We start from the raw sequence: 16,108 nt of genomic DNA, 5'->3' as shown, positions 1-16,108 counted from the left end.
CAAACTAAAAAAAAACCTTGAAAGCTGGATGTTTATTATGCAACAAACAGCACTGATATCCACTGCAAATGAGCTGCTTTATCTGTTCTTCTGTTAGAGGGAGAACAGCATAACTGTCTAATTGCATCCAATGAAGTGAGCTGTAGCTCACAAAATCTTATGCTCAAATAAATTTGTTACTCTCTAAGGTGCCACAAGTACTCCTTTTCTTTTTGCGGATACAGACTAACATGGCTGCTACTCTGAAACCTGTAATTGGGAAGGGTATTTTAAAAAGAATTAAAAGTACTGTAAATTATACATGTTTAGACAGGATGGGGAGGATTACTTACTTCTTGGTTTTCAAATAACGGAAGATCAACGCTGAATCCCATATCATCGATGATACTTGATTCTTTGTCAGGCTGACCAGAGAATGGCTTCAAATTTTCAATGGGTGATGGTGTGCTGGGCATGCTATCTGTCATTTGATTCCCACTATCAGCCAGCTCATAAGAGTCCATGCTAGACAGATCTAAATGCAAATGTGAAGGACTACTGTGCCATAACTCTTCTTGATCCTGTGACCTGGAAGTCATCTCTTCAACAGAAGTACCTTCCAGCAATGTACCAGAAAAACAGGTGGTGACATCTAAAGATTTGCTGTCTTCCACACTCCACTGATCATGTGAACCATTAACTGAGGCAAAGCTACTAGCTTTCCCCTCCTCTGCCTGATCAGGATAGCATTTCTGAAGCTCTTCAGCCGGAATTTTTTTTCCATCTTCCTTTGTAGAGTCAGTCCTGCTCTCTTTAAGTCCATTCTTGATGTCCGAGTTTTCTTTTAGGAATAGCCTAACCAGTATCTCCTGCCAAGCTAGTTGTTGAGCAATCTGCTGTGCTGCATCCGGCTGGGAATGTAAAAGCTGTAAAACCTGTAGAGAGCACAAGAGGTCAGGCTCAATATCCAAGCACGTACACGTTAACCTGTGCTACCCAATGGCAGTCATTCTAGCCTTTAATCACACATTTCGTACTCCATTACATTTTATGCCTGCTGCAAAAAATTCTTGTAATATACTTAGTCAATAGGCATAAAGTACATCTGAGCCATAGATAATTCTTCACAGGAGAAAATGAAATACAAACACTGAGAAAGTTAAATATTTATGGATCTACAGTAGTTCGCATGAATTAAGATAATCACATAGTAATCATTTACAACAGAAAACAAAGTTAGACATCGGACAGCCATATAATCATTTTGAAAATTGCACGTATTTCTTTTATTCCATTGAACTTGCATCTTATTTTAATGAAGAAAATAATGATTGGTGTAGTAAGAAATAGAATATAGCTTGTTAAAAGCTAACGATGTATAATTTAAAAAACCTATTTATTACTAAATGCAAAAACTAAAAGTTTCCTTGATATTCAAATAAAGTACAAGCTAACTATAGCACATCAGTAATGTTTTCCATCTCTTAGGCACTGTTTTGCAACTATTTCCACAAAAAGCAGTCACATACACCACAATATATATCCATTTCAGAACACCAGTTGACAAAATCAGTACAACAAATTACAAAATACACGGGATTAGAAACAGCTGAGCTAGAATAAAAAAGGTAAAATAATGGTCTCACACACACACACACACACACACACACACACACACGGAGAGCTGAACATTCAGCACCAACACTACAATCAGAATCTCCAGCTCACTTCAGAAACTGTGATGCAACTTATGACAAACATCGTATTATCTCTCAGCCTCTCTCTAAAATATTTCAACAACCTGCACCAACAACTGTAGTTTAGGATCACACTAAACTCGATTTCTGCCTTGCACCTTTCCTTGACTCACAACCTACCTTTTTAGGAATGAATTTAAAAAACAAAACAAAAACAAAAACAAAAAAAAAAAACACAGAAAATGTTCTCAAAGTAACTGAGCAAAATTATGAAAGTAACCTCTGTTCATGAGCTTTTGAACCATCTTTGAGAGCAGTCAATCATTAAAACAGTTCCGTATTTCCTTTCTGTAGAAAATACACAACATTTGACAATCATATAAAGTAAAAGAGTTTAAAAATTACTGAAAATACAGTAATGTGGTGTACAAACAGCAGGTCAGGCTCATCAGAGATTCACATTATTAGCATGAGTCATCATTTAAAATTAATATAATGACATATACCCCTAATATATGTACTGCAGCTCCCCATGTCATTACCAACAGGTAAAATGGCCTCCTGTTTTTAAGATTACTAACCTTTTTGCAGATGGCCACTCTAACATTTATATCTGCTCTATGAGACAGGTGCACCACAGCTATGAGGTCTCTGTAATTCACAACGGGATCTGCAGGGTTGGAATACAAACAAAGACATTGCACAAGCAGGAAAAAAAATGAAAAAAACTTTTGAGGCCATCATTATACATCAAGGATTAGTAAATGGGACAAATGTAAGTTTGTTTTGCAGTTTTAAGAAATTATGCTTAAACGCTAAGTAAATTGAAACCATCAGCATAAATGTGTTAACTTGGAGCACATTTAGAATAGAATAACTTTACTAAGTAGCTTAGTTTTCATCACAGCAAATCATTACTATAAAGACTAGGGGGTGGAGGCTTAAAATAAGTAAATCAAACATGTTTGTCTTAAAAAAATAAAATAAATAAAATAAAATAAAACAGAAGGAATTTAATACTAATAAGCAATCTGTCAAAGTGTCTTGAATTACCTGCGTACAGAATTTGGTTAAGAAGATTTTTAATAAGAGAAATGGTAACTGGGGATTCATTCAGAAGGAGCCCTAGACCAGAGTATCCCACTTCTCTGAGTCTCATACGTTGTTTACTCCGTTCATAGACTTTAGTACATTTCAGCATCTGCTCTACAATCTGCGAAGAAAGATCACAAAAATCACATATTAAGAAAATTATACATGCCTTCTGTATATAAATTCCAAGCAATCTTATTAATGGAGTCTGAATTATAATTTGTCTGTGCATAATTTTTTAAAGAAATAGGCCCCAAAAACATAAATACTAATACAGTACAAACATAAATGCAGGTGCTCTTTGATCTTTAAAGATACCAAATCTTCAAATATTCTACTTCACTGGAATACAACAGCTTCCATTATGAAAAGTACAATAAGTAACAACTGTGCAGAATTTATAATTTCTAGTCAGCGTACTATTACTAATAAATAACTATAAGCAGGTTTGCTAAATTAATACGTTCTACATAAATTTGTCTCCATTTTAAAACAGGGTTTAACTGCCAGAGATGAAAGATGAAAGAGAGCAAACATTTGCAAAAGTTACCATTAAAGAACTTGTACTTAATTTATTACCTTGAATACAAGTTCCCTTAGCCTGTCAGAATATCTCTGATTCAGTAACAGAGCGTAGAGGATATCAGCATTTCCTGGTTCAAAAAGCAACAAGAAAAGCTGGTCCCGGGTTGGGCTGTTATGAAGTAGGCTGAAGAGTACATCAAGAATCCCACAGAGCTACAAAATAAAAAAACACACCCCTCAATAAAACCCATAATCCATGCAATCTTGACTATAATGCGCAACTCAAGGGGAAACATCCATTCCTCACCCCCTAAACACAGCATCTTACATCACATTTTCAGAGAAGTGTCAATGTCCCTTTCAATCATATTATATTTACAATCAGCTTTAGTTTCTGTAAAGCTGTTCCTAAATATATATATATTATATACACACACATATATATTATACACACACACACACACACACACACACACACACACACACACACCCCCTCAGAGAGGGCACTTGCATCAAACTGTAAACAAAAGAGGCTTAAACTGAGCAAAAGGGTTTGTCATTACTTGTTTTGCCGTAGAGCCTAGTGGCCCAAGGACACAATTGTATTAGGTGCTATAAAAAAACAGAAGAGAGGAACTGCAGACAGCGATTATAAACAATGTGCTCAATGAGCTCAGAGATGAAAGAGAAGGGAGATAGAGCTTTGGAGAGGCAAGTGAGGGTGAAGGGTAGGTATTTTTACAATGGGAAAGATTAAAGCATGTTTGTATTGTGAGACGAAAGAGCCAAAGAAGAGTGAGAGGTTAAGGAGAAGAGTAAAATAGGGAATGAGAGTGGGCACAAGGGAGATCAGGAGATGGGATCACTGGGACAAGTGGAGGAGTTCGAGAAGGAGAGCAGATGAGAAACTTCTGCATCAGGGATCAGTCAAGGGGAGGGTGAAGGTCACATCATATCTTGTCAACTTTCTCTTGAAAGAATCCTGTGCAGAAAGAGAAATGGTGGCAGGAAGAGGAGAAACGAGGGTTTGAGGAGTGAGTCAAAAGGTGGCAAAAAGGCCATTGCGATTGTGGGAATGTCATAAATATAAAGGGAAGGGTAAACACCTTGAAATCCCTCCTGGCCAGAGGAAAAACCCTTTCACCTGTAAAGGGGTAAGAAGCTAAAGATAACCTCGCTGGAACCTGACCAAAATGACCAACGAGGAGACAAGATACTTTCAAAGCTGGGGGGGGGGGGGAGGGGGGAGAAGGAAACAAAGGGTTCTCTCTGTCTGTGTGATGCTTTTTCCGGGACTAGAGCAGGAATGCAGGTCAGAACTCCTGTAAAGAGTCAGTAAGCAATCTAGTTAGATATGCATTAGATTCTGTTTTGTTTAAATGGCTGATAAAATAAGTTGTGCTGAATGGAATGTATATTCCTGTTTTTGCAAAAAGAAAAGGAGTACTTGTGGCACTTTAGAGACTAACAAATTTATTTGAGCATAAGCTTTCGTGAGCTACAGCTCACTTCATCGGATGCACTTGGTGGAAAATAAAGTGGGGAGATTTATATACACACACAGAGAACATGAAACAATGGGTTTTATCATACACACTGTAAGGAGAGTGATCACTTAAGATGAGCCATCACCCGCAGCAGGGGGGGAAAGGAGGAAAACCTTTCATGGTGACAAGCAAGGTAGGCCATTTCCAGCAGTTAACAAGAACATCTGAAGAAAAGTGGGGGGTGGGGTAGGGGGGGAGAAGTAACATGGGGAAATAGACTGGGAATGGATGAGTCATTACACAAAGCATAACTATATCCCCATGTTATTTCTCCCCCCCACCCCACCCCCCACTGTTCCTCAGATGTTCTTGTTAACCGCTGGAAATGGCCTACCTTGCTTCTCACCATGAAAGGTTTTCCTCCTTTCCCCCCTGCTGCTGGTGATGGCTCATCTTAAGTGATCACTCTCTTTACAGTGTGTATGATAAAACCCATTGGTTCATGTTCTGTGTGTAAGTGTGTGTGTGTGTAAGTGTGTGTGTGTGTGTGTGTGTAAGTGTGTGTGTGTGTGTAAATCTCCCCACTGTATTTTCCACCAAATGCATCCGATGAAGTGAGTTGTAGCTCACGAAAGCTTATGCTCAAATAAATGTGTTAGTCTCTAAGGTGCCACAAGTACTCCTTTTCTTTTTGCGAATACAGACTAACACGGCTGCTACTCCGATTCCTGTTTTTGTGTCTTTTTCTAACTTAAGGTTTTGCCTAGAGGGATTCTCTATGTTTTGAATCTGATTACCCTGTAAGGTATTTACCATCCTGATTTTACAGAGGTGATTCTTTTACTTTTTCTTTAATTAAAATTCTCTTAAGAACCCGATTGCTTTTTCATTGTTCTTAAGATCCAAGGGTTTGGGTCTGTGTTCACCTATGCAAATTGGTGAGGATTTTTTTTTTTTTTTTTAATCAAGCCTTCCCCAGGAAAGGGGGTGTAGTGCTTGGGGGGATATTTTGCAGGGGAGATGTTTCCAAGTGGGCACTTCCCCTGTTCTTTGTGCAACACTTTGGTGATGGCAGTGTTTATCCTAAGCTGGTAAGAATAAGCTTAGGGGGTCTTTTATGCAGGTCCCCACATCTGTACCCTAGAGTTCAAAGTGGGGAAGGAACCTTGACAGGGTATGATTCAATTAAGTTGGTGAAGAAGACTTTAGTTAGGAAGATGGCAGAACTGGAAGAAAAGAAAACAAATTTGTAATGGAGAAAGTCAGCCTGGTCACAGGACTTTTGCCAGCAATGCTGCACAGCACAAGAGCCGGAATGTGGGAAGCAGACACTGGGAATGAGCTAGGGTAGACCCTGTGATGGGAGAGAGGGAAAAGAGAGTCAAGGACAGAGGAGAGGGAGAATGGAGAGAACCAACCACCATATCAATGGAATATAAAAAGAAAAAATAAATCATTACAACTTCAGAGCAATGAAGTACAATTCTCTTCATTTTATACAGGCTTAGAAAAATACTGATATCCAATCAGTCTGCATTTTACCCAACTCACCTGCTTACCAGAGAAAAAGGAGTAGGATCATCAGTTAAAGTATTGCCCATTGCACAGTACCCTATGCAGTTCCACAACAGACTTAATTCTATAGCCTGCCACAACTACAAAGTAGTAACATATATGCTGCATTAGATTTTGCTTGCATCTTTTTTTGTCTCTTTCTTTCAATAAAGCTATGGTCAAAACTCCTAAATACTAAAAGATAGGAAGCAACCACAGATGTTCACTGTTGCCATATTAAATACCTGTTCCTCTTCACTGGTTGCAGCTATATATCCCATGATGCTCTGTATTTCTTCATGTGTCCCACCTTTGCTTAGGAAATATTTGATCAGTCCATATACGAATGTTTGTATTGTTCTGAGGTCATCTGGAGTTAAGTCACTGTCTTTATAGCCACTACTAACACAAAGAAAAAAGGACAGTAAAAAAAAAAAACAACATTTCTTGTATTACACGATTTGTGATTTATAAATATCACTCTGCTAATACTGCCACTACTTGTTTTAATAACCCTGCTATCTTGGAGTGATATTCAAGATGACAAAGTGGGAGTAGCCAAAAGCAGAACTGGGTTTTGGAGCCTGATAAACCCCCAGATGTAGACCTAAATCTGATTTGGGGACCTACTATTATTACTAAGCATGTTTATTATGGTAGTGCCTATGGGGCAACCAAGAATAGGGCCCAGTTATGCTAGGTACCATACTAACAGTAGATGGTCCTTGTCTCAAAGAGCTTGCCATCTAAATAGAAATGTAAAAGCATTTCAATTTTCATTTTTATAAATAAATCTCTAGCCATTTTCCTTGAAGACACCATTGAAAATTATAAGCAGATATAAATTGATGTAAGCCTATCACCAAGGGTGAAAGCTTATCCTGAAGATCCCAAAGATGATGATACCCAAATTCTTTTGGGACAAACTTTCCCCTCACTTTAAATCCTGAACATAAAGCTTGTAAGCAGCTGGTATTTTCTTGACAATTGGGATGTTGGGTGATTTAATTAAAAAATAATAAGAAAATTTTTTTTCAACCTTCTAAACTGCAAGCAAGTTTTCTACACATTTCTAGTACTTTTGGTATGAGCTTGCTACCGTCTAGTTTTAACACAGGGGTCAAGGGAAAGTAGTAATTTATGTAAGGGAGAATTAAACTCAAAAACTTGATCAGCTCTCACTTTAATTCACATTTTCTGTCTGGCCTTTTGTGAGAAAGATAACAACAGCATACAACAAAGTAAGGAGCATAAACCTCATACCCATAATAAATCCTGAGTGTGTCTAGTAGAAATTGAACTCCATACTTCTTTCTGAAAAGCCTCCTGCTGTCTTTGATGATTGTGGAAAGGTACTGTATGTGTCCTAAAATACAAAGCTTTCCATTAGAACCTAGACAGGGATTTATGAAAAACAAAGATACTGTGTTTTAGCATAACTATCTCAAGTTGTATGATCATCTCACCAATCCGGAAGGGGAAGTCTCCATGGTTCCAGATACTGAAGTCAAAAAGTAAATGTTGATACATCTGTTGCAAAAGTTGCACATTTTTTTCCACAGAGACCTGTTCTATCAATAATTGCAGAGCCATCAGTACATTCACATCCATCAAGCTCCCTGGCACCTACAATTCAAACAGACAGGGACAGGGGATAGAATAGTAAGTTATTTAATGCGCAGCATATGCATTTTCTATTCAACTGATATTTAAAATCAGATCAACTCCCTAGTCTTGCACAACAATACAGCATGTTTTCCTTACAACAACTTTGTTAAACCAAACAGCTGTTTGAAATAATTCAATAATTCTTTTGTCATCCGGATTAAAGGTTTTTGACTGAATTTTTATCTGATTTTGTTCTAGTTTAAATAGCTGAACTGTGAAATCTATGACAAACACAGCAAAACATAAGAATGGCCATACTGCGTCAGACTAATTGTCCATCTGACCCAGTATCCTGTCTTCCAACAGTGTCCAGTGCCAGATGCTTCAGAGGGAGTGAACAGAACCCTAGGACTATGAGTCATCAGTGTGATCAGGCCGTGAAAAATTGCTAATGCAATCCCTGGATACATCAGGAGAGAACGGGAAGTGTTGTTATTATCCAAGGCACTGGGCAATTTCATCTGCAATACTGTGTGCAGTTCCAGTCTCCCATGTTTAAGATGAATGCAAACTGGAACAGGTGTACAGAAGGGCTACGAGGATGATCAGAGGAATGGAGAACCTACCTTACAAAAGTAGACGTAAGGAGGTTGGCTTGTTTAGCCTAACCAAATGAAGGCTGAGGGGAGATATGAATGCATCAGAGGCTTAAACATCAGGGAGGGAGCGGAGTTATTTCAGTTAAGGGCTAAAGCTGGTCTAAGAACAAATGGATATAAAACTGGCCATCATCAAGTTTAGGCTAGAAATTAGATGAAGATTTCTAATCATTAGAGGAGTGAAATTCTGGAACACACTCCCCAGAAGAGGAGTGGGAGCAAAAATCCTAACTGATTTTAAGATTGATCTTGATAAGTGTATGGAGGGGATGGTATGATGAGATTGCCTACAAGGGCACATGGCCCATTTGTGACTGCTAGTAGCAAATATCTCCAACGGGTGGAGATGGAACACTAGATGGGGAAGGCTCTGAGTTACCCAGGAAAGCACTCACTGTAATGTCTGAAAAAAGAAAAGGAGTACTTGTGGCACCTTAGAGACTAACACATTTATTAGAGCATAAGCTTTCGTGAGCTACAGCTCACTTCATCGGATGCATTTGGTGGAAAAAACAGAGGAGAGATTTATATACACACACACAGAGAACATGAAACAATGGGTTTATCATACACACTGTATGGAGAGTGATCACTTAAGATAAGCCATCACCAACAGCAGGGGGGGGAAATGACTCTGAGTCATTACACAAAGTAAAACTATTTCCCCAAGGTATTTCTCCCTCCCACCCCACCCCCCACTGTTCCTCTGATATTCTTGTTAACTGCTGGAATTAGCCTACCTGCTTGTCACCATGAAAGGTTTTCCTCCTTTCCCCCCCCTGCTGTTGGTGATGGCTTATCTTAAGTGATCACTCTCCTTACAGTGTGTATGATAAACCCATTGTTTCATGTTCTCTGTGTGTGTGTGTATATAAATCTCTCCTCTGTTTTTTCCACCAAATGCATCCGATGAAGTGAGCTGTAGCTCACGAAAGCTTATGCTCTAATAAATTTGTTAGTCTCTAAGGTGCCACAAGTACTCCTTTTCTTTTTGCGAATACAGACTAACACGGCTGCTACTCTGAAACCTGTAATGTCTGACTGGTGGATCTAACTGACTGCCATATTTGGGGTCAGGAAGGAATTCCCCTCCAAGTCAGACTGCCAGAGACTCTGGGCAGTTTTCACCTTCCTCTGCAGCATGGGGCACGGGTCACTTGCTGGTTTGAACTAGAGTATATGGTGGATTCTCTGTAACATGAAGTCTTTAAATCATGATTTAAAAAACTCCACTAACTCAGCCAGAGTTTATGGGTCTATTACAGCAGTGGGTGGGTGAGGTTCTGTGGCCTGCAATGTGCAGGTCAGACTAGATGATCAAGATGGTTTCTTCTTGCCTTAAAGTCTATGAATCATCAAGTGATCCACACCCTGTTGTCCAGTCCCACTTTCTGGCACTCAGAGGCTTATGGACACCAGGAGCATGGGGTGCATCCATGACCATCTTGGATCATAGCCATTGACAGACCTATCCTCCATGAACTTACCTAATTATTTTTTTTAACCAGTTATTCTTTTGGCCTTCGCAAAATCCCTTGACAATGAGTTCTACAGGATGCCTGTGTTATCTAAAGAAGTACTTCCTTACGTTGGTTTTAAACCTGCCGCCTATTAATTTCATTGGGTGACCCCTGGTTCTTGTGTTACATTAAGATGTAAATAACACTTCCTTGTTTACTTTATCCACACACCAGTCATGATTTTTTAGTTCTCTATCATATCCCGCCCCTTAGTCATCTCTTTTCCAAGCTCAAAAGTCCCTGTCATCTTAATCTCTCCTCAGATGGAAGCACCTGTCTCATCTCCTATCCCTGTCCTAATGGTTCCTAACATTCTATTAGCTTTTTGGATTGCTGCTGCACATTGAGTGGATGTTTTCAGAGGACTATCCACAGTGACTCCAAGATATTTTTCTTGAGTGGTAATAGCTAATTTATATCCCATAATTGTGTATATATAGTTGGGATTATGTTTTCCAGTGTGCATTACTTAGCATTTATCAACATTGAATTTCATCTGCTATTTTGTTGCCCAGTCATCCAGTTTTATGAGAACTCTTTGCATCTCTTCAGTTTGCTTTGGAGTGAACTATCTTGAGTAATTTAGTATTGTCTGCAAACTTTACTACCTCACTGTTTACCCCTTTTTCCAAATTATGTGTGAATACATTGAACAGCATTGGTCCCAGCACAGATCCTTAAAACATAAACTAAGTAGACAAAGTATCATAACATCTTGTTTTCAGAAATATACAAGAATGTATAAATACTATACTAGTCTATGTATTGTATCTGTACATAAGCAAGACAGAAGGGAAGTACAAAGTTAGCTATGCTAACTCTATGTTCCTATGCAGCAGCAAGCACAGCTACTCGCTTGACAATAGTCTGAACCTTTGACATTTAGAATGAAGCCATGGCCTACTGGATTTCAGTGGAATCAGGATTTCACCCATAACACTGATTACATGAGGAATAACTTTTCACCTTCTGTAGCAAGGCTCCTAGGGTAGCAACTCCATGGGAGTGAATGAGATTATCCTGGTTTATAGAGTGTCTTTGAATAAAGTGCTTTATCATCAAGATGAAAGTTGCAACAATATTCTTCTCTAGACGAGCCTCTGCAAAACAGATTGTTCAGTTAAAACCCTTTTTTTATCCTCATTTCATTATTGTGTCAAATTAGAAGGAATAAGAAGTGAAATCAAGTGTTTTTATTCTCCACTATTTTCCTGAGCTTCCTCTCTCCACTGGTATTTGCTACCTTGCTGTAGATAGTGTTTAGATCCTGTGATGCTGAGGCAAAGTCATTATATGTATCCCCAAAACAAAGCAAATGCCAGTCATGACTTCAGCTGCCTTGTCCATTCACCTGCGGCATTGGACAAAATACTCTTCTCTAAGCCACAACCTGGATTGTCTTTTGCATATTCTGCACTTGCTCAACACATACATTTCTTCCTCTTTCCCCACATCTGGATATGCCTATTATATCTAGAACTACTTTAAATTAGGAGGGAGAAATAATGAAGCAAAAATCAAAAGTTGTATCATATTCCTTCACAAGTCTTAATTTGTAAGAGGCTTCCGCTAAGATTACAAGAATTCTCTCCAAGCTGTTAATTCAGCACAGCTGAAGAGCTATTTAAAAATAGTTTTCTTCTTAAAATTTAAAGAGGGAAACCTCTGGTTTCATATGGGTTTTTTTAAAGCATATTCATAAATTACAATAATTTAACTAAAATTCTGCAGGCTACTGGTCCATAACATGAAATACTACATTATCTCCCCGATTAAGGGCCCACTGAAACAGTGGGAAAATGTGCTATTGACTTCAGCGGGCTTTGGATCAGGCCCTTTTTTATTTTTCTAGATACTCAATAAAGAACCACTTTATTTAGAAATAAATGTGCACATTTTGACTCAAGACATAAAGCAAAATACAGCAAAACACTGCATTAAATTCATTCTACAAATGTCCTCTGTGTGTTCTTGAAGTGAATTTGAAACAGTGCTGAAATCCTCTTATTAGATGTCCAACTCAGATGCTCAGGAGTAAAAATAGTTTATTAAAATTATATGGCTACTATAATAGAGTTAATATATAATCATATAAACCAATTCTTTCCACTGTTGTAGTCCTCTGTTTTTATTAAACCTTTAACTTTAATATGGTCTTAAATCTATAGTACTTTCCTACCTGAAGCCTTTGTGGATGATAACACAACCCAGTCTCCCTCTATTGGAGTCACCAGTTCCTGAGGTATAGTTTCCCCTTCAGACCTCTCAGGCACCTGTCCATTGAGAAAACTGATCTGCTCCAGTAGTGGAAACAGCACATTCAATCCACCAATACAATTTATCATATCCTAGAGGGTGGGGGAGAGAGAAAACATGCCAACAAATTTGTAGGGTTTCTGTTATCTTTTTAATGTAAAAGAAATACCTATTTAATATTTAATGTAAAAGAAATAAGAAAGGCATGTATGTACTTATGAGTTAATCAGAATTCCATGTCACTTGGAAACTGGTTAAAAAAAGAACAGCAACAACTTCACAACAGTTTTAAAACTAGGTTTAAAGGTGTTTCAGACAACAATTGTTTGCAAGTCTTTCAGCTAACTTCTGTGATTTTACAACCATTTGTTTTTTCTGTTTTTTCTCTCCTGTTGCTGCATGAAACACCTGCACAAACAACATGGGAAACTCACTCTAAGTGAAAAAGACCACATGACAGAAAATACTGTCAAATACATATACCGGAGAACCAGAAAGATATGTACTTTCTCCTCTGATCGCTTTCAATTAACACTAAAAAGTACATTAAAAAGTTTAAATACATGTGAATTTTAGTTTAATAGTATCCCAATAAAAAGGATCTGCTTCAGAAAGTTTAAATACAAATAAAATGATAAAGCAAATTATTTGGTTTGCAGAATAATGGGAAAGGAATATAGGTTTCATTAATATCTCCTAAAATTCATAATCATTTGTACACTTATAGGGATAGCATGGAATTTGACAAATTCAGTAAGTGGTTAGCAAGCTAGCCAGGGATACTTATTATGTTCTCAGTGCATTGAAAACTGAAGTGTATCAGAGTTCTTTAGTAAATTACTCTAATGGTCACAACTGAAAGATTGATTTTGGAGAGAGATCTTCACAGCACATACCATACGTACAGACTAAAAAGAATGATTTTAAATGTATGTCATGATTATTTTGGATCTATACTGTATTCTTATTTTTAAGCACTTGGACAAAGGGCCACCCTCCACATTCTCTCATGCGCAGACATCTCAGGTGGAGGACTCAACAAACAACAAAACAAAAACAATGGGGGTACTCCCCCCCTTCTTTCTTTTGGGTACTGGGAAGGGGACACCACTCTCCTTCTCCAATGTTTACCTCCCCATCTCTCTCATTACTATCTCCTCCCACTGCTTTGCTCCACCCCATACCTCTTCACAACCTCTCTCTTCAGCCTGCAGAATCCCTCCCCTGCAAGCCCTTGTCAAGTTTTTTCACACCTAATGTATCTCTCCAATAAGCCATTGCTGTCTCTGTGAGAACAAAACAGGAAGCACCTCTCAGAAGCAGTGCAGAGATATGTGACATAGGGACAAGCACAAACCAGCTAATTAACATGCAAAACACTTGTCTGAAGTTTGAGACTGCTATCTCATTTCCCTTTAAACCTGCAGAACTCCTAGACAGTTCCCCCACCAGTACCTATGCAATCTCCTAATTGTGGGGCTTCTAAAGACCACAATTGGGGGCGGGAGGCTGCTGGCTCCTGACACTCCCATAATGAGCTCTTTGCACTTTCTGCTGAGCAGAACTATGCTCAACATAGCTTCCCACGGAACCAGTGGTGTGTACAAGCAGCATTCTTATGCCCCTGGGCAAGGATAACAAAATCATGGCATTTTCCAACTGTTCATATAAATTGGACCACCCAAAATTAACTAGTACATGTTCCTACACTTTCTGGAAGCGTATCAGTCAACTAACACAAAGCCTATTCTCCTACAATGTTCACTCAGAGAGAGTATCAGTACAGAATAGAAAAGGAGTACTTGTGGCACCTTAGAGACTAACAAATTTATTTGAGCATAAGAAGTGAGCTATAGCTCACGAAAGCTTATGCTCAAATAAATTTGTTAGTCTCTAAGGTGCCACAAGTACTCCTTTTCTTTTTGCGAATACAGACTAACACGGCTGCTACTCTGAATCCAGTACAGAATAGCTGTCATTAAATGTACACTATTACTGACACAGGGAGTCTTTCAGAAGAGTCTGAACTTCATGTTCACTGCGGACAGCTCCCATTTATTTGTGCATACATTAGTCCTCCTTATAACCTTCTACTATGAATTCCCTACATTCACAACTCGGGTCAACCCCACTTCAAAAGATGATTACCTTTTGTAACTGTTGCTCTTCGAGATGCGTTGCTTATGTCCATTCCATTGCAGGTGTGTGCGCTCGCCACATCCACTGGTGCCAGAAGTTTTTCCCTCAGTGGTACCCGTAGGGGACTGGCTCTGGTGCCCTCTGGAGTGGTGTGCATATGCGCCAGTATAAGGGGCGCCACTGGCTCCCCTCTCCCTCCGTTCCTTCTTGACAGAACTCCGACAGAGGAGAAGGAGGGTGGGTCATGGAATGGACACGAGAAACACTTCTGGAAGAACAAGTTACGAAAGGTAACCATCTTTTCTTCTGAGAGTGCTTGCTCATGTCCACTCCATTGTAGTGACTCCCAAGCAGAACCACTGGAGGCAGGTAGGAGTTCACAGACGTGTCAATTGCAACACAGCTTTGCCAAATCCAGCGTCATCTCTGGCTTTCTGGGTGATGGCGTAAGCATCATGAACGTGTCAACTGAAGACCATGTCTTGGCCCTGCAGATGTCCTGGATAGGGACATGCACTAGGAAGGCAGCTGAAGATGCCTGCACCCTAGTTGAATGAGCCTTCACTACTGGTGGAGGCACAGCCTGTGCCAACTTGTAACAAGTTACGGATGCAGGTGGTGATCCAATTTAAAATCTTCTGAGAGGACACTGGAAGGCCCTTCATCCTGTCAGTGATCGCGATAAAGAGCTGGGTTGATCTATGGAAGGGCTTGGTGCACTCCAGGGAGAAACCCAAGGCGCGCCTGACATCTAGAGTGTGCAGCTGCCTCTCCTTATTGGTCACGTGAGGCTTTGGAGAGAACACTGGGAGGAAGATATCCTGGTTGACATAGAAGTGCAACACCACCTTTCGCAGGAAGGCCAGATGGGGCCGCAGCTGGACCTTGTCCTTGCAGAATACCATGTATGGGGGCTCCGAAGTGAGGACTTTAATCTCAGAGACACGTCTTGCCGAGGTAATAGCTACAAGGAATGTAACCTTCCATGACAAGTGGAAAAGGGAACAAGAAGCCACAGGCTCAAAGGGTGGACCCATGAGTTTGGAGAGGATCAGGTTGAGGTCCCATTGAGGAACTGGGTCCCAGATCGATGGAAAGAGTCTTCCACGGCCTTTCAGGAACCTGATCAGCATCTTATGCGAGAACACCGATCTACCCTAGATGTGAGGATGGAAGGCCAATATGGCTGCCAGATGCACCCTGATCAAGGAGAAGGCGAGACCTTGGTGCTTTTACTGAAGCAGGTAATCCAGGATGGACTGCAGAGATGTCAGAGTAGGGGAGATATTCCGCTCTGATGCCCAGCAGGAGAAATGCTTCCACTGCACCAGGTAAGTTGCTCTGGTGGAGGCCTTTCTGCTCTCCAAGAGAGCCTGCTGTCCCTGATTAGAGCAGACTTGTTCCTCTGGATTCAGCCACGCACCATCCAAACGGTGAGGTGGAAAGAGGCGAGGTTCAAGTGCAGAAGTCGACCGAGATCCTGCGAGAGTAGGTCCGGGCAGCTAGGAAGTGGCCACGGGACTGCCCCAGCCAGGTCCATGAGCATGCCAAACCAATGCTGGTGAGGCCATGCTGAAGCAAATCGTGCCTTG

General features: G+C 39.9%; 1 protein-coding gene across 3 annotated transcripts in view; it reads right to left on the bottom strand.

Moving 5' to 3' along the window:
* NBEAL1 (neurobeachin like 1) overlaps window positions 1–16,108 on the bottom strand; it is a 134,322-nt gene that overhangs the window by 47,644 nt on the left and 70,570 nt on the right. For 2 of the 3 annotated variants that reach the window (XM_038421131.2, XM_043505615.1), the window contains 9 exons: window positions 12,301–12,469; window positions 11,088–11,221; window positions 7,801–7,960; window positions 7,598–7,700; window positions 6,580–6,736; window positions 3,348–3,506; window positions 2,730–2,889; window positions 2,258–2,346; window positions 333–914 (listed from right to left, as the gene is read on the bottom strand). In XM_038421131.2, the coding sequence (XP_038277059.1) occupies window positions 333–914; window positions 2,258–2,346; window positions 2,730–2,889; window positions 3,348–3,506; window positions 6,580–6,736; window positions 7,598–7,700; window positions 7,801–7,960; window positions 11,088–11,221; window positions 12,301–12,469 (1,713 nt within the window). The remainder of the gene's footprint in view (window positions 1–332; window positions 915–2,257; window positions 2,347–2,729; window positions 2,890–3,347; window positions 3,507–6,579; window positions 6,737–7,597; window positions 7,701–7,800; window positions 7,961–11,087; window positions 11,222–12,300; window positions 12,470–16,108) is intronic. The other variant, XM_038421133.2, reaches the window with a different exon arrangement.

Source organism: Dermochelys coriacea, chromosome 11, assembly GCF_009764565.3.
Source record: "Dermochelys coriacea isolate rDerCor1 chromosome 11, rDerCor1.pri.v4, whole genome shotgun sequence".
NCBI classification, from domain to species: domain Eukaryota; kingdom Metazoa; phylum Chordata; order Testudines; family Dermochelyidae; genus Dermochelys; species Dermochelys coriacea.
Note: the sequence above shows the minus strand (reverse complement) of the source record. Positions and strands in the feature narration are given on the sequence as shown.